The sequence below is a fragment of the Polypterus senegalus genome, chromosome 9 (genome assembly GCF_016835505.1).
Source record: "Polypterus senegalus isolate Bchr_013 chromosome 9, ASM1683550v1, whole genome shotgun sequence".
In the NCBI taxonomy this organism is placed as follows: domain Eukaryota; kingdom Metazoa; phylum Chordata; class Cladistia; order Polypteriformes; family Polypteridae; genus Polypterus; species Polypterus senegalus.
In genome coordinates this window covers 168826197-168851976 of record NC_053162.1, presented here as the reverse complement: position 1 = coordinate 168851976, position 25780 = coordinate 168826197, and the positions used below count along the sequence as shown (strand labels likewise).

Below are 25780 nucleotides of genomic sequence, written 5' to 3'. Positions count from 1 at the left end.
ATTAAAACAAGGCTTGGTGGAAAGCACTGAGACCTAAAGGGGATGAGGAGTCTCATGAAAGATTTGACCTTCATCTACCTTTTTGACAGGTAATTAAGAGGCATTACCCTCTTCCTATGAAGTCAGTAGATGGATTGGGAGAGCATAGGGGTCATGAGGTCATGATATCTATGTAAAGGTCAAAGGTCCAAGTCTTTACAGTCCTGGTGCCTCTTGTCTTGCTATATGATTGCAAGACATGGACGCTATCCAGTGACCTGAGATAAAGACTGGACTACTTTGGTACTGTGTCTCCTCGGAGAATCCTTGGGTACCATTGGTTTGACTTTGTGTTCAATGAGAGGTTTCCCATGGTGTCCTGAATGAGGCACATCACCTCCATTGTGAGGGAGTGTCAGTTACAGCACTACAGCCATGCTGAGGATCCGGGTGGCTGGACCAGGCCATGGGGATGCCCATGTAGCACCTGGTTGCGGCAGATAGACAGTCATTTCCAGGGTGTGGGACTGGACCACATGTCTGCCTGGGGGGTTGCCAACCAGGATCCCAATCTGTTTTGCCATGTGGTGGGTGCGGCAACTCGCTGTACCAGTGCATGCTCCCTGACCTTATCTGTTCCTGCGTAGAAAAGTCTACAAAGGTTTTGTCAATTTGCTAAGCAGAGTAGGAATTTTTGGAAGGTACCAAGACCCATAAAATTCAAACCTTAACACAGAAAACCATATGGAATGGACAACACCATGGAAGTCCATTTTGAAGTGCATCTATTCTTTTACAGTAATCAAAAGACATCATACTGGGTAGAAAAGCCTGCCAAGCTTTTGTCAATTTAATAAGCAAAATTCAAATGTTTGGAAGGTGCTAAGACCTGTATAAAAACCAAATGGGATGGATAATGCCATGGAAGACTTGAAGTGCATCTAGTATTTAGTGCATCAACCAGGGTAAAAAAAGCCTAACTAACTATTGTCCTTTAAGGTCACAAAAAATATGGGTAGACGCTACTGGACACCGTCATGTGACACTTGACGTCCATCTTGTCTTTACCAAAACTGGGGGATATGTTTAAACACAAAGTCTACACATGTTTTGTTTAATTATTGTTATTTCATTATTTTTTAAAAATTTATTTGCTGAAGGAAGGACTGGTAGAAAATCAAAAATGAATTCATAGACCAAATGAAATGGCGGCCATTATGGTAGACAAGACACCATGTAGTCTTTAATAAAAAATCCTAGACATCATCATGGATAGCTTTTGTCCACTGGGTCACCACTGCAATGGATGCCAAAAGAAGGCCAGCCTTAGTGTTTGCCCTCTCCTAATACTTCTACAGAGTTCTCAGTCAACTTTTCTTTTCCACAGCGGGATGCTCACCGTGCCCACCTGGTCATTTCTGTGACTCTGAAGGGCAGATTCAGCCCAGTGGACTTTGCTCACTCGGTTTTGTCTGTTGGATGGGAGCCCAGGAGCCGAGGCCCAGTGATAACATCACAGGTGCTGTCTGCCCGAGGGGAAGCTACTGCCAGGATGGGCTCATCAAAGGTGAGTTCTGGAGAAGGTTAAGAGTTAGCATCCAATGGCTTCAAGTGAACTGGTGGATACCTTGCCAGGCCTCTTTTCAGGTGGGTGCTTTCTTATTGCAGGGGTGTGCTATGCCGGTTACTACTGCGACTTAGGATCTGGCCGGCCTGATCAAGGCATCTGCCCAGCTGGGTTTTACTGCACCAGTGGGACTGAATCTCCCATCCCTTGTGACATAGGCACTTATAGCTCAACTCCAGGAAGCACACAGAAGGAAGACTGCAGACTGTGCCCAAAGGGGCACTTTTGTCAAGGTTGGCATTGCAGACTCCAGAGTGCTACAAACAGCTGTTTTCTTCTTACCTGTGAAATAATGTGACTATTGTCCCTTCTTAGCTCCTGGACGTACCAATCCAGATGGCCTCTGCTCAGCAGGGTTTTACTGCCCTCCAGGTCAGACCTCACCAAAGCCCATTGCTCACCGCTGTCCGCCTGGACATTACTGTCCAGCCGGTTCTGCATCTCCAAAGGCTTGTGAGAGAGGGACGTTCCAGCATGAAGCAGAGCAGGAATCCTGTACCATCTGTCTGGAGGGTTACTACTGCCAGCCGTCTAATGGTAAGAAGGCTTATCTTGGGAATTTAAAGCTGAAGGTTTGTTTTATTGTGGAAAGATTTCCTAACTTTGTGATTTAGACCCACACACATGTTCTCAATCCCACCTCTTATTCTGTTATTCTTGCACTCACCTGGCCTGGAAGGGCACACAGCCTGCAGCCGCAATACACTTCCACATGGGACTAATGGATCTCATGCACACCCGGAGCTGACTGCTCTAGTGCCCGTCACTTCTTCTATCAAAGGGGGTCTCCTCTTTATTCATTTAGCCCCCAGGTGGCAGCAGAGATCAAATATTAAATGCAATAAACTTTTATTCAGCCATTATAGTATCTCACATTCTTAAATAGTCTTAAAGTGTCAGAGGAAGCAAATAAAAAGGTAGTGGGTGTGGCAAATCGCTATGCGACCTGGCGATTTGAAGAGCTGCCATAGATGATGCTGGCCGACACACCCAACGTGTGAGGTGTTAAAAGTCTCTGCGAGTTTGCATTGTTGTGTCTTCTTGGGTCTTCACTCTTCTCCTTCCTGGTGCATTTCACCTAGCGGCTGCTCCGAGTGCCTTGCATTTCGACTCAGGATCATGCGTTAATCATGACAAACCTGAAGGCCATCAGATGACCAATCAGCCTCAGGAGGTGGGGCAAGGGGCGTCAACAGTTGAACAGTTTGTGTGGCACACAAAGGGCCAGGAATAGAGAGGACAGAGCAGAACTCCAGCTTTTGGTTAGTTGTGTAACGTTTCACAAAGACTTGGGGTTACTGTGTGCCCTTCTGTGTGTTTTGAGATAGTGAAATTAAAATCGTTAAGACTGGCATCATTCCAGGTTCTTAAATATTTAGATTGTTTTGTGTTTAAACTGATATTAATAGCTAGAAGGGGAACTTATTTCAGGTTTATCTGAAAATTACGTGGTAACTGCAATGGATAGAAGTTGATGCAATACAACACATTCGCAATGGCTTATGGGTAGTTCAAGCACGCACAATGCAGCGCTCTGCTGTTAGTCCAGTTGAAGCCGAGGTCAAATGAAAATGGACGCTCCGCTGTGGGATTGCACCATTGCTGAACAATGTGCCATAGTGAGATTTCTTGGGGCCGAGGGGGGGCAATCCGTTGAAATTTACTATAACTGACTCTGAGGTAACTAAAACATGTAAGATGCACAAACTTTCATCTCTATTTACTAAGACCCCCCTATTGCACCTGAGCGTGGAAATTTTATGGCTTGTTGAGATTTTTGAAAAGGCAGGATTCCAAAAATGGCTGGCTGAGTTAAGGTGGGCATTGCCTGCAGGCTGATCTTTCCTTTTATTATGACTCTAAAACTTTGTCTTTCCTACAAAAACCTGTCCTTGTTATTATGATTTATGGATTTGTTTTTGGCTGAAGTGCAGTTTTTAACTACTAAGCTTTTCTCCTTTTCTCCTTTATAGACTCTGGAGTGGTGAGCCCCACACTGTGCCCTGTTGGCTATTTCTGCCCGCCTGGCACAGGCTTTGCAAATGGTTGGCCTTGCCCAAGGGGCACCATCAACTCTCAAATGGGGGGAGTGAGCATCTCAGACTGCCAGCTTTGTCCTGCAGGTGAGCTCAGTGGGTGTTACAAACTGACCTGCTTAACCCACCCCACCAATACCCTAAACTGACCTGTGCCCCCATATCCATGCAGGGATGTACTGTTCAGCTCCAGGCTTGTCTGCCCCATCAGGTCCCTGCCAGGCTGGCTTCTACTGTATGGCCGGTGCCATCAGCCCAAATTCGACTCAGTACAGGGTAACACTGAATTTACATTCTGACACACCACTTATGATTTGGGTGGTCTTCTTAAATGTCACCTTACTGTATTTGTTTTCCAGGTTAAATCTGAAGCTGGGGCCATCCTGGGTAGTGACATGTGCCCTGAGGGTCACTATTGCCCCTTGGGATCCAGCCACCCAATTCCCTGTTCTTCTGGAACCCTCTCCAGCTCTCAGGGCCTGCAGGAGGTGTCCGAATGTTTGCAGTGTCCACCGGGGCACTACTGTGACCGACCTGGCCTGACTGATTTACGAGAGGCAGGACTTTGCAGCACTGGGTACCCCTCCTATCCCTCACATTCTGTCTGCTTGAGAGTAGAAGAAGCACCTAATGCAGCCAATTAAACATAACAAGCACAGCGAGACTCCATAACCGAAAGACTAAATGTGCACATGCGAGTGTGTGGGGAAGCGTTAGGCAGAACACTCCCAGCATGGCATCCTAATGCCCACTCTTTTTCATTTTGCCTTTATCCACAGCTTTGTCTGTATTGGTGGAAGTGACAGTAACCGTCCTATTGATGGCCTTAAAGGTTATCTGTGTCCCAAAGGATTCTATTGTCCTGCTGGATCTGCCATTGAAGTGCCCTGTGAGCCTGGTACCTACAGCCCAATGCCAGGGGCTAGCGTCTGTCTTCCGTGCCCCCCTGGCACTATGTGTCACACTCCTGGCACGAAAGAACCCATCATTTGCTCCCCAGGTGAGGATTTAATTTTGGGGTTAGTACTTTGGAGCTCTGGCCTCCAAATCAGGAATCTTATACTGGCATGTGCATTCTTTGACTAGACTGGTGTTGCACAAGGGTGGCATGGGCCTCAGCATGACTTACCTCTGGTGAAAGGTTTAGAGGTATGGAGAGAGACAGTGATATTGCCTGAGTGTATGTGCTAGAGGCGAATTGGAAGTTATGTTTCATTGTACTTTGCTCAGACATTCTGAAAAGTGAAGCAAAATGACTCCTTTTGTTGGGAAACTAAAAAGATTACAATATGCAAGCTTTCAAGGCAACTCAGACCCCTTCCTCAGGCAAGATGTCTCCAAATTTGCATGTTATAATATTTTTAGTTAACCAATAAATTGTGTCATTTTGCTTGGCTTCTCATTACATCCATAATGGCTAACATGGTTCAACACCCTAGTACTCAGACATTCTGAAATAAGTAAGGCGAACTAGAAAGGAAGCTGACAATTGTAAATGATCTGGGCTTATTGCAGTGAGCACTGGCAACCACTAGAGGCTGCTATGACCTAAGACACAGCACCAAAGCCCCACTTGCTCATGGTGGCTGTACTGCAGGCTTACAAAAGCACCATCAGCTACTGGAAGCTGTCCCATCACCTTCCTTGGCCTTCCACAAGCCACAGATCGTGCCAGTCTCTTGGCACCAGCTGGCACACTCAGACAGCATGGATAATGCATTTGCTTTCCATTTTAGGTCACTATTGTCCAGTGCAGACAGCTTATCCATTACCATGTCCAGCAGGCACAATGAACAAGATGGAGGGTGCCCTATCGATGACAGCATGCGTGGCATGCCCAGCTGGATCATTCTGCAGAGGGGAAGCTAATCATCAACCAGATGGTAAGGCTAACGGTCTATCTGTCTAGTGGCTGGTGTACTGAACAAAATAAATATGGAAGGCACTGAATATCTATCTGACTTGTACGACACCCTCTCTATCCAATATATAATGCCTTTTGTATGTACCTAACACGTAGTGACTTTCATATCTTTCTATGTGTTTTTTTTTGTACAGTGACTTTTTTATGTAATACATAATGCCTTTTCTCTCTTTCTCTATGTCACGGGTGTCAAACTCTGGTCCTGGAGAGCGGCAGTGGCTGCAAGTTTTCATTCTAACCGTCTTCTTCATTATTGACCAGTTATTGCTGCTAATTATCTTCTTTTGCCATAGTTTTAATTAACTTGACTCAGGCTTCTTAGTTGTTTCTTTTTCTATAATTAGCAGCCAAACAATAAAGAGACACAAAATGTGCCGCCACATGACCAGCTCATCTGTACTCATGACACAATATCTGAAAATAAAGAAAGTTGAAGGTCTCCGTAAGGCTAATGTCTCAGGTCACCAAAACATGTTTGTGATGTTTTAGGAAAAAACAAAAAATCAACAGTTTTGGAAAAGTCTGCTGTGGCAGATTGAGAGCAGCAACAAGCCATGGAATTAAATAACGGTTTTAATTAACACCAAGAATTGGCTTCTGATAAAGAAACTGGTTGGAATGAAATCCCTGTTTAGCTGGTCATCTGTCAGCTCGTTTCACATCTCATTTCTGCTTGGCTGTCATTTAATGAAGAAAATAATAAATTCAGAGGACTGAATCTTTAAAAACGCGGCTATTCAAATGAAGGGAAAAGGAGTTAATTAGCAGTAGAAACTGGTCACTGATTAGGAAAAGGGTTAGAATGAAAACCTGCAGCCACTTCCGCCCTCCAGGCCCAGAGTTCAACACCCCTGCTCTAGGTATTATATAGTGCCTTTCTATCTATCTATCTATCTATCTATCTATCTATCTATCTATCTATCTATCTATCTATCTATATAGTGCCTTTCATATCTATCTATCTATCTATCTATCTATCTATCTATATATCTTTCTATCATCTATCTATCTATTACTATAGTGCCTTTCATCTATCTATCTATCTATCTATAGTGCTATCTATCTATCTATCTATCTATCTATCTATCTATCTATCTATCTATCTATCTATCTATCTATCTATCTATTATATAGTGCCTTTCATCTATCTATATCTATCTATCTATCTATCTATCTATATAGTGCCTTCACATCTATCTATCTATCTATCTGCCTTTCACTATAGTGCCTTTCATATCTATCTATCTATCTATCTATTATATAGTGCCTTTCATATCTATCTATCTATCTATCTATCTATCTATCTATCTATCTATTATATAGTGCCTTTCACATCTATCTATCTATCTATCTATCTATCTATCTATCTATCTATCTATCTATCTATCTATCTATCTATCTATCTATCTATCTATCTATCTATCTAACTCTATTATATAGTGCCTTTCATATCTATCTATCTATCTATCTATCTATCTATCTATCTATCTATCTATCTATCTATCTATCTATTATATAGTGCCTTGCAAATCTATCTATCTATCTATCTATCTATCTATCTATCTATCTATTTATCTATCTATCTATTATAGAGTGTCTGTATTTTATTGACCCTTCATTATCTATCTATTGCTGAATATTGTGCCCTGCTACTAAAGCCAGTCATGCCAGTTTTTATATTTTCATCCCCTGTGTTGAAGGTGGATTTGACAACTTTTTGTTGAGGGTGAGGAGTCTTTATTGGATGACAATATGGGGCCTGTGCGTTTATCAGTGGTTGTTCCGACTAAATGTTTAATTCACATATCAGAGCAAAGACTTTGAGTGGCATCATAATTTGGATGCAGCTCTCCCTCGCCCACCGGTGTCCTCTAATTTGTATATCCAGATCGCCAGTCCTCCAGATGTGTAGCTCTCTGAAAACGCTTAACTTTTGCGTGTATCAGATTCATTTTTTCCAAGAAGAGCATACCACTCTAAAAAATGTTGTTTTGCTCTTTGCTCCCAGGTCCCTGTCTTCAAGGATATTTTTGCCAGGGTGGAGCGACTGATGCTGTTCCTTTGGCCAGTGAGATGTTTCCTAGGAATGGCCTTTGTCAAGCAGGTCACTACTGTCCAGAGGGGGCACTCACCCCAATGCCATGCCCTTTAGGAAGCATCCGAAACAACACTGGTAAGAGCGAATACAATGCAAGCACCCTAATGGGAGGCGTCAAGCATTTGATCCACCAGTGTTAATTTTCTAGCACCTTTCATTGAGCACACAATCACAAGTGCTTTACAGTCAGAGTAAGAGTTCAATTCATGTTAACTAGATAAAAATCAATTATTAAACTTCACGGTTTGTCTGCCTATGTAGGAGGCTTTTACAAAAGATGGTACAATTATGTTTTGCCATGAGAGAAAGTGTCATTTGAAACCAATAGCCAGGTTGGTAGGCATCAGGGTTCTTCCCCCTTGATCCTGCCGGCTCATTAAATCCCCCACCCAATTCATGTTAAATTCTGGAGCCAGCAGGTGGTGCTATGACCAAGACCCCCATTCCCCACCCTGCGATTCTGAGCTATTGTTTTCTTTACACTAGGTGGCACCTCACTGGAGAGCTGTTTGCCCTGCCCGGCAGGTCATTATTGTGCCAGTGAAGGTCTCCAAGTGCCAAGTGGTTCCTGTCTCCCAGGCTTCTATTGTCCAGCGGGTTTTTCTTCTGTGAGCCCTAATGCCTTCTTATGCCCTAAGGTGAGAAGTCTGTCACGTCTCGAGTCAGCTGCCACTTCTCCATTCTGTCTGGCATTCCTTCTATCAGTGCACTTTTGTGATGGGTGACAAGATAGGAACTGTATGTGATAAAAGTGAAAGATGTGTATTGTCAACAGGAGGCGCTACACCCCAGGTCTGTGCAGCATGCTCCAGAGGACAGCCCTCCCAAAGCTTTACTGTGCTCTCTGTCCTTCTGTTTATTAAGAGGTTCCCTCTTAGCTGAGCGTCTTTGAGGCTGTGCACCTTTTTTCACTTTTGAATTGCCACACAGACACTCACTGCTTCTCCCACGCAGAGATTTTTAAGTGCCAGGTAGCCACGATTCTTAACCCCCCTAACAATAACCGCCATGTCCCGTCATTTGTCATTCGTATGTTGATGAGTCCCTGCAACAAGTGAATGACTCGGACAGCCGGCACTTGCACCCTTGCTCCTCAAACCCTCGACTATATTTCTAACCTGCCTAGGTAGAGTCTTGCGTAATATCTTGGTGCACCTGGACAGGCGTCATTCCATCCCAGGGTGAACACACACTACTCATACACTCGTACATATTTGGGCCAATATAACATTGCCATTTCACCTAACGTACATGTCTTGAACTGTGGGAGGAACATGCAGAGGACATCCGGGATGCAACTATTCTGCCACAAGGTGGAAAACCTCACCACATTGCTGTAGTTTGACGATTGTCAGGCCAAAAGGTGCCATATACAGAGCACCCTGTTAACCACTGTATTGGACAGGTGAACTGGGCTGTTGCAGAATCAACTGGCACCACTAGGGGGAGCTCTAGTATGTTACAGAAAACATAACTGATCTCCCTGGCTGGTGCTTAAAAGCCACTGCTGCCCAAACCGTTGATGGCAGACTCAGAGTGACGTGCTGGACAGAGGTTCAGCTTGGGACAGGGGGTCCAGTGTGAGGAAAGTGATGAAGGTGGTCTCGAGGAGAGGTTAATTGAGATGGGTCACTCCTCTAGGCACCATATCCAATAGAGAGGGTGCAGGGTCCATCTTGTCTGGTTCGGTGGGGCAGCCAAGGTTTAGTTTTCCTCTTTTTGTATTTAACACTTTTTTCCTTGCATTTTACTATCTCGTTTTCCTTATCATTGTTAATAAAATAAAATCCTTTTAAAAAAACAAAGGCGAACAACCAAATGAAAATGTAACAGCAAAAACAGAAGAAAGTAAAAACAAATACATGTTTATTTCTTTTGGCTTCCTTGTTGGTATTATAGGTGTTTGGTGACTCAATAGCACCCCCTATCTTCCACACTAAATAGCATCTTTCACAATTAGAATAATTTGAGACAATATTTTACAAATGTCATGGGCAATGGTCTACAGGCACAGTTGTATTGAGGCTTTTCTTTCTTTCTTTCTTTCTTTCTTTGCTTACCTGATCACATCATATATTCCATATACTTTTTTGATAACAGACTCTGTGAATTCTCTCTCTTTCTTTCTTTCTTTCTTTCTTTCTTTCTTTCTTTCTTTCTTTTTCTTTCTTTTCTTTCTTTCTTTGCTTACATGATCACATCATATATTCCATATACTTTTTTGATAACAGACTCCGTGAATTCTTTCTTTCTTTCTTTCTTTCTTTCTTTCTTTCTTTCTTTCTTTCTCATTCACAGTGCCAGCCTACTGCATTATCTGTGCCATCTACTCAAAGGCACCATGTTCCCTTTTAACTTGCATGCTACCTGACCTTTTTCTTCCTCAGGGTCATCATTGTCCACCTGGATCAGCAAGCCCACTGCCTTGCCCTGCTGGAGAGTACCAGCCTAACCGGGCCTCAGAGGTGTGTGTCCCCTGCCAACCTGGATACTTCTGTGAGGAGTCAATCGCTGGTGATCCTCAACCCTGCCCACCACACACTTACTGCCCACCTGGTAAGCCAGTTCATTTGTTCTTCACTCCAAAAGGCTGTGTGGTATAGTAGGTAAGGTTTTGGACTTGTGGGATCAAATCCCTTTATTGACACCATGTCACCCTGACCAAGACACTTGTGCTGCCAGTGCTCTGAATGGAAAAATAAAATAAATGTAACCAATTGTATCTCAAATGTTGTAAGTCACCTTGAATAAAGACATCAGGGGAAAAAATGATAATTATAAAAGCACAGCAGATGAAAGCCTGCGGGTCCCGTGGACACGTCAGAAGATTAATAATCTAACAAGCAGGGGATGCCTTTTCGTCTCTTCTTAGTCTTTTCTCAGTTTGGCCTTGATGAAGAAGTCACATTTAAAGTGGACTTGGGGGGTCTTTTAGTGCCAGCTCAGCCTTTTTTGGGGGGTTATGACAAATACATGGAACACTCCAGCTTCATGATGACATTCAAGGGAACACCGATCTGTGCAACATCAGCAGAGTAAGTAAGATTATCCCTGCAGTACTACTCTTTACAGACAGGTGGCGCCTGCATGATAAGAGTGTAGTATTGGTAGGGTTTAAGGATGAGTACAGGGGGTACCCAGTAGTTTTTAAATGTAGCCTAACAGCTTGGGCTCTGCTTTCTGCATCTCCATGGGGTGCAGTGCTGTGGTGTTTATTATGCATACATTTAGCCAAATGTAAATGTTGAGAAGCTTACAGAAGGCCATGTGTCACACTGACTGTTTGTCTACCTGTGTACAGCCACCAAAGTCCCTCAGCTCTGCCCCAATGGCACCTTCACTCCTGCCCACGCGTCAGGTCTGCAAGAGCCACACGATTGCCTGCCATGTCCTCCAGGGAAGTTCTGCAGGTGAAAAGCTTTGCTCTTCCTTCTTATTTATTATTTTTATTTTTTTCAGGGAAATGCGCATTACATGCACATGTCCTGTTGTCACCCGTGGTCAATGGCACAGAAGGTCTGGCCCAATGGCATGTGCTCTGTTATGGAAATATGCTGCCCTGCAAAAACAATGCCTACAGGATATCGAGGGCAGAATTTCAGTTACGTGCAGTGTGACAGGACTCAGACCACACAGAACAAGATTTGGGGGCAGCCAACCATGTCATTGAAATGGGCTGCCAGAATGAGAAGTTGGTTTTGCAAGTCTTTACAGAAAACTGGTAGGCAGAAAAAACATGGTGGGCAGTGGAAATTACGCTATCAAACTGGATAGGAACTGGAAGAGATGTCATCTGGGCAAGAACAGGAAGTGATGTCGTTTGGGCGATGACAGGAAGTGATGTCGTTTGGGCAAGGACAGGAAGTGATGTCATTTGGGCAAGGACAGGAAGTGATGTCGTTTGGGCGATGACAGGAAGTGACATCATCGGGCCCAGGCAGAAATTCCCTTATTCGATCTGGAGAAGAGAAAGTGAAAGGATCAGTGCACTCTGTCATCCCCTGGTCCGGTGTGGAATTATCCATTTTTTGAACTCTTTAGCTGCCTCCCATGTGCACGTGTGTGACAGCAGTCAATGACGTACATGCTGTGGGGGACCAAAGCAGGGCTTTAGGTGGGAGTGCAGCTCTTTACTTGTTTTCATGTTTTTTTCTTTTCTATTCAGACGAGGACAGATACAAGGGAGCTGCGCTGCCGGCTTTTTCTGTCTGTCGGGGAGCTACGAGTTTACTCCACATGGCCCCTCCATGGCCGAGGTTGCAGCCTGCCCACCTGGAGACGTCTGTGCGGGCCTCTGTCCAGCAGGTACCAATCTCTGCGGGGGGCCGACCGACAGTCAGTTCTCTTATCCATTGTGTGATCCCAGCATGTGAAGAATGTCAGGGTGTGTGGAGTGTGTAGCCCATCTGCCATTCCTTTATAGTGGCAAGGCTGATGCAAGTACATGGTGCCCACATCCCAGATTTGGTTAATCCCATCCATGGTTGGTTTGTGCTATATGCCCAATGCTCCAGCTCCTAGACGCCCTGAAAAATAAAGCAAATTCAGAAAATGGCTGGGAGGAATGAATGGACAAATTGATTAGACTGGCTGGTGGGGACATTCAGCTGCCCGATGCTTTGCCATATGGCCTCCTGGGCTTTCATCTCCTTTGTTTTGTTTTCTGTTGTTTCACACTTGGAAATGCCCCCCTTATATCTTCTCTTTTCTCCTCCTCAGGATTCTACTGTCCTGAGGGAACTGAGGAGCCACTGGCGTGTCCACCCAACACTCTCCGCTCTCTGCCCGGTGCCAGACACAAGGTTGACTGCCTTCCCTGCCCTTCCGGCTACTGGTGCCATCAAGGCAAGTGTGGAGACATTCTTTAGAGAAGTTCGTGTCCAACCCTATGTGCCCACAAAGAAATAGAGGACAGAGAACACTGAAGGATGATTGTTCCCTCCATCTCTCATATTGGGTGTTGTCCTCTTTCAGCAAGTTAAAAAGGTGCTCTGGCATTTTAGTGGAAAAAGTAGGGTGAAAATAACACAAGGTCATTATTATGAATGGATGCTGTGGCTCTTTTAAAATATGGGCAAACCTGAAGGGTGAGGGTCTTTTGAGATACCATACCCCTCATCATGTCTATAACCAGCACTGGTCACTTACTCCTTAACACACTCATGACTTACTGAATTTACTCTTCTTCTTTGTTCTTTAACAGGAGACCCTGAGCTTTACCTATGCCCGCCTGGGCACTATTGTGATGGCATGAATGAGACAAATCCTCAGTCGCCAGCCGGTCCTCGAGAATGCCCACTTCACACCTACTACTCCGAACCTGGCGCTGACAGCAAGGGAGCCTGCAGACGCTGTCCTCCTGGATTCTACTGCAATACCACAGGTCACTGGGTGTGCTCTGGGGACAGTTAGGGTCGGCAGCGCTGTGGTGAACGCCCAACCCATCCCATCCAAAAGGCCTTTCAGTTCAGTTTGGTTTTACATTACATTTGTTTAAAGTAATGCATACAGTAGGTGCCCTGTCTATACATCAGCAATTTGTTTTATAAACACAGCCTGTCCAGAACAGAGATACGAATGAGGACTGGGATTGAAATTCTTATGTGCATGATGCCAGTCTGGTATTAGGGTCTACATCTTACAGTGCCAATGAAAAGCATTGGTCAAGACACATAAATAGATAGATAGGAAAGGCACTATATAATAGATAGATAGATAGATAGATAGATAGATAGATAGATAGATAGATAGATAGATAGATAGATAGATGTGAAAAACACCATATTATAGATAGATAGATAGATAGACAGATAGATAGATAGGAAAGGCACTGTATAATAGGTAGATAGATTGTGTGGACACTAGAGGGCACTGTCGCTCCTCAAACCCAACAGACAGACAAGTTAAAAGCACCAAGACTTGTTTAATTCTTTGTTTAAATTCTTCACAGTGCTCTTCACCACCACAGCCACAAGTAACTAAGCAACAGTGCCCACAATTATTCTCTCTCTCTTTTCTCCTCCACATCTCCCAGTAAGCTTTGTCCACCATCCACCCAACTCTGGATCATCGACTGGGTTTAAGGCAGTCCTTTTTATATTGTCCAACCCGGAAGTGTTTCTGTTCTTCCACCCACCTGACCTGCCAGCACTTCAGGCGGATACCTTATGTCCTCCGGTTCATTCACAGCACCCCCTGGCATCACCCACGGCACCCAACTGGGCTGAGATACAGAACTCTAAGTCCCATGGTGTCTTACGGGAATCTGGGCACCGCTGCAAACCAGGGGAGCTGCCCTCTAGAGTCTTCGGGGAGGCAGTGCCCTAAAGAAGCTGCTTTCCCCAATCTTTCCATATCCTGAGTCTTCCCTTCCCTTCCAGCTACTGGTGCCGGAAAGATAGATAGATAGATATGAAAGGCATTATATAATAGAGTTAGATAGCTAGATAGATAGATAGATAGATAGATATGAAAGGCATTATATAATAGAGCTAGATAGATAGATAGATAGATAGATAGATAGATAGATAGATAGATAGATAGATAGATAGATATGAAAGGCACTATATAATAGATAGATAGATACTTTGTAGATAGATAGATAGATGTGAAAGGCACTATATGATAGATAGATAGATACTTTATTAATCCCAAGGGGAAATTTACATACTTCAGCAGCAGTATACTGATAAAGAACAATATTAATAATAGAACTAATTCTGTGACTTCCACCAGTGATGATTTAAGGGTGTCATAATAATAAGTTAATTCTTATGTGATCAGAAATTTGGTGTTTCCTATTTTTAATTATTTTAGACCACTTGGCAGAGTTCTATTTTTACATTGACATCAAAGAGTCTTGTTCTGTTGATCTGCGTGAAAAACCTAAATGACAGATCACCAAATACCTGGTTGGAGAAGCCTGTTATGCATATTATGACTGAAATTTAGGGTCATCGCTTACATTTCTGGAAAGGGGCAGCACCCTGGCGTACTTACAAGGCCAAGTTTGAAATCACGAGGGAACAATAGCACTGTCTGAATTTATTGGGTGGGAGAAGGCTGGCATGTACAGTGCCACTCGGTAATTTAAAATCACCTGTCAAATATGTGGATTGCGGATGGAGCCTGGTGCATAGCACAAAGTTTGACAATTTGCATCTGGATAAGGGTGCCCTGAGGTCAGGGATGGAGAAGACATAATGGCACCCAACCTGCTGCTCCTGAAGCACAAGCTCACCCAACCATGTAATATCATAGGCACACCAGAAGGAGGCAGAATGCACAAAGCTAAACTCCATCCCCCAAGTATTTTGTAGTGGTATACTTTGGCGCGCCCTCCTGTGTTACACCAGTTATACATTCTGAATGGGTAGACAGGCTGGGTGTTCGGGTGAACAATGGGTTCATCATTGGCACAATTATCTTAATAGAGAAATTGCCATTGAATTAGCTGCAGATGAACATTAAGGCAATTGAATAAAATGTCAAACGTGCTCATGAAAACAAAGGCTACAGCTGAATGGTGAAGCTAAAATGTACTCTCCCGGCAAGCTGTCTTCTTCTTTTCTTTTCAGCTCAGTTTCACTTACCTAGGATTCTTTCACAGCATAGATTCTCACGTTCAGATTGCTAATTTAATAATTGTAATATTTGCGTTAGCTGTAAGGCAGCAGGGTAGCACAGTGGTTAGCCCTGCTGCTGCTTCACAAATCCTGCGTCCATGTGGAGTTAGCATGTTCTCCCCTTGGCACTCCAGTTTCCTTCAAAACATCCACAAAGATGTGTGACTCCAAATTGGCCTCGGTGTGAGTGTGTATGTGTGCGTGAGACAGTGGGCCCTACATGTTATCAATGTGGCATCACAAATGGCAGAGTATTAAGGCTTCAAAGCACACAGACCAGATGAGTAATGGAGGACCTGCCTCCCAAAATCGGTTTCACTGTAGGCAGCCAGACCATAAACTCTACTAGCATCGTTTGGCCTTCCCAGGCCTCAGAAATTGAGAACATGCTTTTAAATGTCCAACATGTATAAAAAAATAACTTAAAGGGAATATTAAATCATAGCAAAAACTAAGACAATATCAAGCAAGTCTGATCCTGAGTGAATCCGACCTGTCTTACAGTTCCAAGAATCCTGATCTGATCTTCTGTCTGTGTGGAGTCTGCATGTTCTCCTTGTGTCGGGGGGATGTTTAGCTTTCAGGTTAGCTTGATTGGGTCTTGTGATGACAGCGTACCTGGACCGTTGGTGAAGGCGGTCAGAGCCATTGATAGCTTTTAAGGTCAAACAGAGATCAACTCTGGAGCTAGGAGGAATCTAAAATAACCTTCTGAAATGCAGGCTTGTCTTAGCTCAAGTTACGTCTCTGCTGCAGCTTTTGAATCAGTCAGCCGTTCCACCAGTCTGAGAGCGAAACACCGCAGTGTTAGTCCAATTAAGTCACTCAGTATATCTGTTCTCTTCTCTGCAGGCATCACAGATTACCTCCACCATCCCTGCCCACCAGGGTTCTGGTGTAGTGGATCCGGAAGTCCCATTCTGTGTCCACCAGGCACCATGAGGCCTGCACCAGGAGGGGCCACTGAAAGTGACTGCACCCCTTGTGCTGCTGGATTTTACTGTCCGGATACAACTGGAACAGGCCAGCCAAACCTATATGGGGTGCCCTGCCAAGCTTCCAAAGAGTGCCCACCAGGTAAGGGAATTGGTCATTCTGAGCGCTTGTATTTTGGAGATCAATTGGATAATGATTTGGGGTCTGCTGACTAACGGTGAACATCTCATCAGATTGTGATACTACTTTATGTTGACAGTAGAACATTAGAACAATTGTTGGACTGAATGAAGTCCCATTTGTCTAAAATAAAATCAAGCCGCGTTTTTAAAGTTCTTAAAGTCCTAATGTCCATCACACTACTCGGTCAGTTAATACATGTGTCCGAGGTTCTTTGTGTGAAGGAAACATTCTAACATCTGTGCCAAATCTGCCCTTCAACCATGTCTCCATGTTCAGCGACACTTGAGATGAGCACCTCCTAGCATACACCGCACAGGTCCTGGTAACCACCCTTAACATCACCTAATACCATATAGCACAGTGACCACTTGGCACTGCTATGATTGAGATTATCAAGATCATCATTTCCTGGCTCATACAATTCTTCCATTGGGGTAATAAAGTCTACCTAACCTAACCCTAACCCTAACCCTAACCTACTTCAACCCTAACCTGATCCTTTAACCAGATCAAATAAGAATAAAGAGAAACTTTTAAACCCTAATTAAGGACAGCAATTCCAGTAATACCAATGAAACATTTCAGTTGGTGAGTTCAGCATTCCACTCTATACACCAAAGTCCATGCAAGTGTTCTTGTGGGTACCCATCCACTATCAGAAAATTATAAAAAGTTCAAAATTGTCATCAACAATATTCAGTGGATATATTATTTTATCTCTCATTGGTAACACTGCTGCCTCTCACAACGAGGAGACCCAATTTACATCTTGGATCCTTCCTGCAGGGGTTTCCTCTCACACTCCAAAGACAGACAGGTGAGGTGGATTGGAGATGATAAATTGTGCCATAGTGTTAGGAGTGTGTGTTCACCTTGCGGTGGGCTGGCGCCCTGTTCCTGAGATAATTCCTGCCTTGTGCACATTGCTTACAGGGAAGATGGAGCTCATCACGGCGACTTTGCTCAAGAAATCCATTCAAATGGTGAACTTTATTCACAGGGGGTACTCCTCTCGCATCCACAAAGGTGGGCAGTTTGGGTTAACTGGCAATTTCAAACTGGTCCCTGAGTGAGTGCGGGTTTGTGGGGTGAGTGGACCATGTGATGGACCAGCGTCCTGTTCCTGCCTTACATTCAGTGCTTCCAGGAAAGGCTGCATACCTTCTGGATCCCTCAACTGGATTAAGGATTCTCTAGACAAAGCTGCCAATCCCAGATTGCTTGGTGCCGTGTGCCCTGTGCTTCTATAATAGAATTTAATAAAACATACCCTCCAATGAAGTGGTGCATGCTTCAAAGTTGTGTTCAGTCTTTCATCCAAATACTACCAGGAGAAACAATGGCTCCCACAATTCCTAAACTGGAGGGACAAGCTAGAAGATGGATGGAGTGATGGATGGATGGATGGACAAGGTTCTATCCTAGACTAGTTTTTTGCATGTGACGATTAAGTATATTCTATAACAGTTTGACCTAATAATATAAAATAATACGTTTCATTTAATTAAGTTGTGTTCTTTTGTAAAGACTAGGATGCTTCACCCCCTGCTCACTTCGCTTGCCAACCCCCCTGCCTGTGCTACGCGCTAGCAACTTCGCGTCTCTGACGCTTGTGTTACTGGATTTCACTTTCACCAAACAACCAATCTTTTAATTCCCGCGGATACGCCTCTTCATTAGGAAGTAACAGTACTTTTCCCTGATGGCAACACAAATTTGACGATCTACAAGTCTCTGACTTAAAGTTTAAAGCCAAACAATATCTACATACTTCTGTCATATCACTTATGTCCATATATTTAATCTCTTTTCGCTTTTACCTTTTCATCAATATCGCATTGAATTTTGATTCCATGTTTGGAATTACATCGTAACAACGCATCGTATAACTGCCTATGAGTGCATATCGTTTCTTTCTCTCTCTACAAGAAATGTGTCTGACAATAGCATTTACACGAATGAGAAATGATTGAACCGCGTGCGTGGTTATGTGGGCAGGACTTTTCCAAATCTCTTTGCATAAGCTCTTGTCTCATGGGGCTTGAAATTTTCTCTCGCAGGATTTCACATTCACCAAACAACAAATCTTTTAATTTTCGTTGATAGGCCTCTTCATTGAGAAGAAACACGACTTTTCCCTGATGGCAACACGAATTAGACGATCTACAAGTCTTCGACTTAAAGTTTAAATCCGAGCAATATATTCGATCTCTTTTTGCTGTTCCGTTATTTCACCGAGTAATAATTTCCATTTGTTTGCACTAATGCTATCTTTACTATCATTTTTTTGAGACTTTCGAATTTTCGTACTTCCATTATCTCTAACCTGCTCTGCATGTGTACCGCGGCAACGTTTTTGAATTCTTTACGACGTTCTACTTTGTCATCTACTCTTTGTCTTTTATTTCCAACCTTGGGCGTAGTTAAATCTCTTGGCACAAAGACTCGTCTCGCGGGACGTGAATGTGTCTCTCTGAAAAAGTCACGTCTCGTCTCCTTCCAAGATTGTTTTTTATAATAGAGAGATGTTTTCAATTGAAAAGTGGAAAATGCATAATTTTTCACCTCGACTCTCTCAGTAGCGTGGCAAAGTAGATCCATGGAACTTGTGAGAGATGAATGAATGAACTGATGGCTGCACTAAATACATAGGACAAATGTTTGCAGCCTTAACCGTATTGATCACAGAGGTAAGGATTTGGGGTAGCATGGTGGCACAGTTGTAATACTGATACCTCACAATAAGGAGACCAGGCTTAACATTCTCGATCCTCCTTGCATGGAGATTGCATGGTTTCCCTGGGCTCATGTGGGTTTCCTTCCAGAGTCCAAAAACATGCAGATTTGGTGAACTGACCTTGCGAAATTATCTCTGAAGTTTGTGTGAGTGTGTTCAACCTGTGAGGGGTTGGTGCCCAATTTACAGAGAGTTTTGCTGCCTTATGACTGATGACTGACTTAATGTCCCTGCAACACTACATTGGATAAGCGGGTTAGGAAAATGGATGGATGTACGGGTAGTGTAATACGTGGTACGTCTTTCTTTACATAGGCTTTCTTTTTTCACTCAGGTTCCTCCTACCAGTTTCTTGTCTAATCCAAGGTTCTGTTGTTTCTCACTTGGCCTCTTTTTAAAGATGGCCCTGCTAATCTGCTAATCATCCACTTCATAGTGTTGTGGTTGGACAGAGGAGCGTTTTCAGCAGTAGACTGACTAGCATCAAGTGCTTCACTGAACCTCACAGGAAATCCTTCCTCCCCTCAGCCATCAGACTCTGTAACTCCTTTTCCGGTCACTCACTCACACTTTAAGCTATTAGCCTTTTTCTTTATTGGATATCCAGGTGCATTTTTTCAAGATCTTGAAATGGGCAACATACTATCTGTTCTTGTGCAATAAATCGTGTGCTCTTCGCATGAGAATAACCTTATTTGTTCTCAAATGTGCAATATTAACTTAAGGTGCAATACTCTGTACTTTAGTTTGATACTTACATTTATTATACTTTATTCATATTTATATCAGCGTTTCTCAACCTTTAAGTATTTGCGACCCGAGTTTTCATAACAGTTTTAATCGCGCCTCCCCGCCTCACATTTTTTTGAAATGCAGATGCATACTTTATTATACCTACTTAACTTTTATCGCCAGTTATCTAACTCTATATTTATTTTTCTAGTATAAGAATGTAGTTTAAGTTAATTTGTTTTGGTTTCAACAAATTTTTTTTTTCATATTTTTGATTCTTGTTTTCTTTTTTTCACATCTTTGCGCCCCCCTTTTGTTACTTCGTTCCCACCTAGGGGGGCCCGCCCCAAATGTTGAGAACCACTGATTTACATGATTACTTTATACTTGCTCTTGGTGTAACATGTCCCTTGTCTGTTGTTAAGTTGTAACATACGTAATTTACTTCGGGATTAATAAAGTTTTTCTGATTCTGATCTCTACTCATAATGTCATCAGTGGGCACCACACTGCCTCCTAGTGGCTCTGTCTCTTATTTCAAACTGCAGACAAATTTTACACTTTGTCCTAAGCACACGTCCCCTTATTTCACCCCATGTCCGGCTTTCTTAAGCACTTTGCCCAAACACCATCTTGTCTGTCATTTCTTTATCCCACCTCCTTTTGATCACCTTGTTCAGGAAGTTGAATTGCCCACAATGAAGTGTCCTAATGCTAAATGAATGGCTGAAGCTTGTGATCTCTTTTCAGGTTCGGTTTCTGAAGTACCCTGCAGGGCTGGATTTTACTGCGGCCCTCAGACTGGATATCCAGAGCCTTGTCCAGCTGGCTACTTCTGTCCAGCAGGATCGGACTCCTATGACAGTGGGCCCCAAAAGTAAGTATTAGTCATACCCATAAAGCACTGCTCAAGATGGAATGTACATACAGCTTAATGTAGAGGGAGCTGTGGTTTTAAATGTTTGATACATGGGACACTCAAGCTTTTTATTTTATTTTGAAAGCCTACTTTTATATCAGGTAGTGCAGTGATAATACTGCCACCGTGCAGTCACAGACCAGGGTTCTTGCCCTGAGTCCTCCCTGCATGGAGTTTGCATGTTCTCCCCGTGTTTGTGAGGCTTTCCTCCGGGTGCTCCAGTTTCCTCCTACAGTCCAAAGTCATACAGGTTTGGAGAATTGCTGATACCAAATTGACCCTATTGTGTGATTGCGGTGTGAGTGGGTGTGTGTGTTCACCCTGTTAAAGACTGGCACCCTGTCCAGAGTTTGTTCCTGCCTTGTGCCCTATGCTAGGTAGAATAGGCTCCAGTATCCATCTGTTCAGGATTAAGTGGATTATAAAATGACTGACTGACTTTTATATCTGAAAGGTTTATGAAGGTGTGAAATGAGTTAGTGGTGGTAAATGATCAGCCAATTTATGTTGTCTTAATGCTGAGAAATGGTAGACAGTCCTACAAAGAGGACAATTTCATTTATGTTAGGTAGAATGCCCAGAGGGGCCTGGGCGGTCTCGTGGCCTGGAACCCCTGCAGATTTTATTTTTTTTCTCCAGCTATCTGGAGTTTTTTTTCCGTCCTCCCTGGCCATCGGACCTTATTCTTTTTCTATGTTAACTAATGTTGTCTTTTTTTTGTATCAGTATACTACTGCTAGATTATGTGAATTTCCCCTTGGGATTAATACAACAACAACAACAACAACATTTATTTATATAGCACATTTTCATACAAACAGTAGCTCAAAGTGCTTTACATATTAAAGAATAGAAAAATGAAAGACATAATTATAAAAAAATAAATCAACATTAACATCGAATAAGAGTAAGGTTCAATGGCCAGGGGACAGAAAAACAAAAACTCCAGACGGCTGGAGAAAAATAAAATCTGTAGGGATTCCAGACCATGAGACCGCCCAGTCCCCTCTGGGCATTCTACCTAACATAAATGAAACAGTCCTCTTTGGATTTAGGGTTCTCACGGAAGGGCTTGATGATGATGATGGTCACGTAGACTTCTTCCTTTTAATCCGTCCATCATTGTTGGAGCATCATGAAGCTTTGAGTAGGTGGAGGTGGCGCAGGCCACCACCACAAAGAAACCGGAAAAAGAAACAGAAAAGAGAGTAGGGGTCAGTACGATTTTAGAGCCACCATGAATAGTTATTATGATGAATTGAACATACAGAGTATCAGGATTAAGTTAAATTACGATTAAAATGAAGTTATTAAAAGGCCATGTTAAAGTAATGTGTTTTCAGCAGTGTTTTAAAGTGCTCTACTGTATCAGCCTGGCGAATTCCTATTGGCAGGCTATTCCAGATTTTAGGTGCATAACAGCAGAAGGCCGCCTCACCACTTCTTTTAAGTTTTGTTCTTGGAATTCTAAGGAGACACTCATTTGAGGATCTGAGGTTACGATTTGGAATATAAGGTGTCAGACATTCCGATATATAAGATGGGCGAGATTATTTAAGGCTTTATAAACCATAAGCAGAATTTTAAAGTCAATTCTGAATGACACAGGTAACCAGTGTAGTGACATCAAAACTGGAGAAATGTGTTCGATTTTCTTTTCCTAGTTAGGATTCTAGCAGCTGCATTCTGCACTAGTTGCAAACGATTTATATCTTTTTTGGGTAGTCCTGAGAGGAGTGCGTTACAGTAATCTAGTCGACTGAAAACAAACGCGTGAACTAATTTCTCAGCATCTTTCAGTGATAAAGAGGTCTAACTTTACTTATGTTTCTTAAGTGAAAAATGCTGTCCTAATGATCTGATTAATATGTGATTTAAAATTCAGATTACAGTCAACAATCACCCCTAAGCTTTTTACCTCCGTCTTGACTTTTAATCCTAATGTATCCAGTTTATTTCTAATAGCCTCATTGTATCCATTATTGCTGATCACTAAAATTTCAGTTTTCTTTATTTAACTTGAGAAAATTACTATTCATCCATTCTGAGATACAAGTCAGACATTGTGTTAGTGAATCAATAGAATCGGGTCATCAGGTGCTATTGATAAGTACAGCTGTGTGTCATCAGCATAGCTGTGGTAGCTCACGTTGTGCCCTGAGATAATCTGACCTAACGGAAGCATGTAGATTGAGAATAACAGCGGACCCAGGATAGAGCCTTGTGGAACACCATATTGGATATCATGTGTCTTCGAGTTGTAATTCCCACAACTAACAAAATATTTTCTCCCTGTCAGGTAGGATTCAAACCAATTTAAGACACTGCCAGAGAGGCCCACCCATTGACTAAGGCGATTTCTAAGAATGTTGTGATCAATGGTGTCAAATGCAGCACTCAGATCTAAGAGGATGAGAACAGATAAATGGCCTCTGTCTGCATTTACCCGCAAGTCATTTACTACTTTAACGAGTGCAGTTTCTGTGCTGTGATTTGTTCTAAAACCTGACTGAAATTTATCAAGAATAGCATGTTTATTTAGGTGGTCATTTAACTGCATAATGACTGCCTTCTCTAGAACTTTACTTAAGAAGGGCAAGTTAGAGATGGGTCTAAAATTTTCAAGAGCTGAGGGGTCAAGATTATGTTTCTTAAGTAGGGGTTTAACTACAGCAGTCTTAAGACAGTCTGGGAAGACCCCAGTATCTAGTGACGAATTTACTATGTCAAGAACATTATCAATTAGCACGCCTGATACTTCTTTGAAAAACCTTGTTGGTATCGGGTCAAGGACGCAGGTGGAGGGTTTTAATTGAGATATTATTTTTGTAAATCAGGTAAATCTATCCTAGTGAAAGAGTTTAATTTGTTTATAACAGGGTGTTGGGGTTTAGGGGGATCCTTAGTGTTGGAGGGATATACTATGTTATTTCTAATATCATTAATTTTTTGATTGAAGAATACAGCGACAGCCTCACAGGTTTCACTGGAAGCACTTAGGAGGCATTCCTTTGAGCTACCTGGGTTTAGTAGGTGATCAATTGTTGAAAATAAGACTCTGGGATTACTAGCATTGTTATTTATAATATTAGAGAAATAGCAGCGCCTCTCAAGACAGACAGTGTGATTGTATTCTGTTATTTTGACTTTTAATATTTCGTGGTGGATAGTAAGTTTAGTCTTCCTCCATTGACGCTCAGCTCTACGGCATGTTCTCTTTAAATCAGACACTCTTTGGGTCTTCCATGGTATAACAATGCTAGAAGATTTTTTCACTGTCTTTTCAGGTGCAACTATGTCAACAGCAGCTCTCACTTTAGAATTAAATCTTTCCACCTTACTATTTACATTGTCCTCGCTATTATAGCTGGCACTATAAACGGACTGATTGCTTAAAATGTTTGTAAGTTTTAAAGCTGCTGCCGAATCAAAGAAGCGTTTTTTAACAATATGCTTCTCATGAGTGTTTTTTATCATTATTTCTATATTAAAAAGTAGAAGAAAATGGTCTGATAGACCAATATCAATGATCTGTTTTATATCAACTTTCAGTCCTTTAGTAATCACTAAGTCTAATGTATGACCTGCTTTATGTGTAGGCTGATTTATGAGTTGTCTCAAATCAAAAGAATCCAGGAGGTTCATAAATTCTTTTACTTTTAGATCACACTGATTATCTATATGAAAATTAAAGTCGCCAACTATTAGGAGTGTGTCATAATTAGTAATTAAAATTGACATTAAGTCAGAGAATTCCTCTCTTAATAAAGTATCTATCTATCTATCTATCTATCTATCTATCTATCTATCTATCTATCTATCTATCTATCTATCTATCTATCTATCTATCTGTCTGTCTGTCTGTCTGTCTGTCTGTCTATCTATTATATAGTGCCTTTCACATCTATCTATCTATCTATCTATCTATCTATCTATCTATCTATCTATCTATCTATCTATCTATCTGTCTGTCTGTCTGTCTGTCTGTCTGTCTGTCTGTCTATCATATAGTGCCTTTCACATCTATCTATCTATCTATCTATCTATCTATCTATCTATCTATCTATCTATCTATCTTTTTTAATTTCTTATTTTGTCTTTTATTTTTCTTCATTATGTAAAGCACTTTGAGCTACTTTTTTGTATGAAAATGTGCTCTATAAATAAATGTTGTTGTTGTTGTCCTGTAAGAAAAGTCACTGGGGTCAAAAACCAAAAATGTGAGAAACCAGGAGTGTGATGCAGAGATTAAGATAGTGGACCTTAAACCCCAAGTCCAGAGGTTGAATTCTTGCTTTTACTGTGACCCTGAACAGCTTGCCTAGCCTGCAAGTTTCCTAAATGTTACTAAAAAAAAACAAAGAGTTGCATTCCATCCTGATGTTGCATTGTATAAAGGTATCTGCCAAATGTCCAGTAATAAAAGGTTTTATTTACTGTACTGGCTAGTGCAAGGTTTTTGGTTTTTTTTCTTGGACTTTGGACCATTGCATGAAGAGAATGCTCTGTCCAGTCAAGTGGGTAGACAAAACGGACATGTGGAATAAAAATCACCACAATCATTTGGGAAGAGGGCATTTATCATAAAGCAATGAGCCCAATTCACAAAATTCAGAAGTGACACATTGATGGATAAATCTCCTTTTTGTTTCTTATTCCACTTCTCTACTTTCACATCTAATAATAATAATCAATTTCTGAAATGAAAAAGAATCAATGAAAGCAATTCACAGAAGAAGCACCAAAACTGGAGAAAGGCCATACAGTATTTGTGAATGTAAACTTTATGATTTACAAGGTAAGTCTGTTAACTTTCTTATGCTAGTATAGTGGCCATTTCACCTAACCTTATTTTTCACATTTAACTTTAACTCACTTTGATTCACTAGATGTTGGTTGTCTTGCACGTGTGTATCGGGGTCGTCAGGATGGGTCTGATAAGTTCACCTATAGCACCTCGGGGCGAGAAGTGGCACGGTTGCTG

The 25780-nt window shown here is 42.3% G+C and overlaps 1 protein-coding gene across 1 annotated transcript in view; it reads left to right on the top strand.

Annotated features, from left to right (window-relative positions):
* The window catches only part of LOC120534928 (multiple epidermal growth factor-like domains protein 6), a 56162-nt gene that overhangs the window by 6269 nt on the left and 24113 nt on the right, over positions 1-25780 (top strand). The window contains exons 8-24 of the mRNA XM_039762432.1: positions 1367-1546; positions 1648-1839; positions 1922-2143; positions 3580-3729; positions 3815-3918; positions 4002-4219; positions 4422-4642; positions 5379-5525; positions 7575-7739; positions 8151-8302; positions 10052-10220; positions 10966-11074; positions 11830-11969; positions 12384-12509; positions 12868-13047; positions 16142-16366; positions 20628-20754. Of these exons, the coding sequence (XP_039618366.1) occupies positions 1367-1546; positions 1648-1839; positions 1922-2143; positions 3580-3729; positions 3815-3918; positions 4002-4219; positions 4422-4642; positions 5379-5525; positions 7575-7739; positions 8151-8302; positions 10052-10220; positions 10966-11074; positions 11830-11969; positions 12384-12509; positions 12868-13047; positions 16142-16366; positions 20628-20754 (2827 nt within the window). The remainder of the gene's footprint in view (positions 1-1366; positions 1547-1647; positions 1840-1921; positions 2144-3579; positions 3730-3814; positions 3919-4001; positions 4220-4421; positions 4643-5378; positions 5526-7574; positions 7740-8150; positions 8303-10051; positions 10221-10965; positions 11075-11829; positions 11970-12383; positions 12510-12867; positions 13048-16141; positions 16367-20627; positions 20755-25780) is intronic.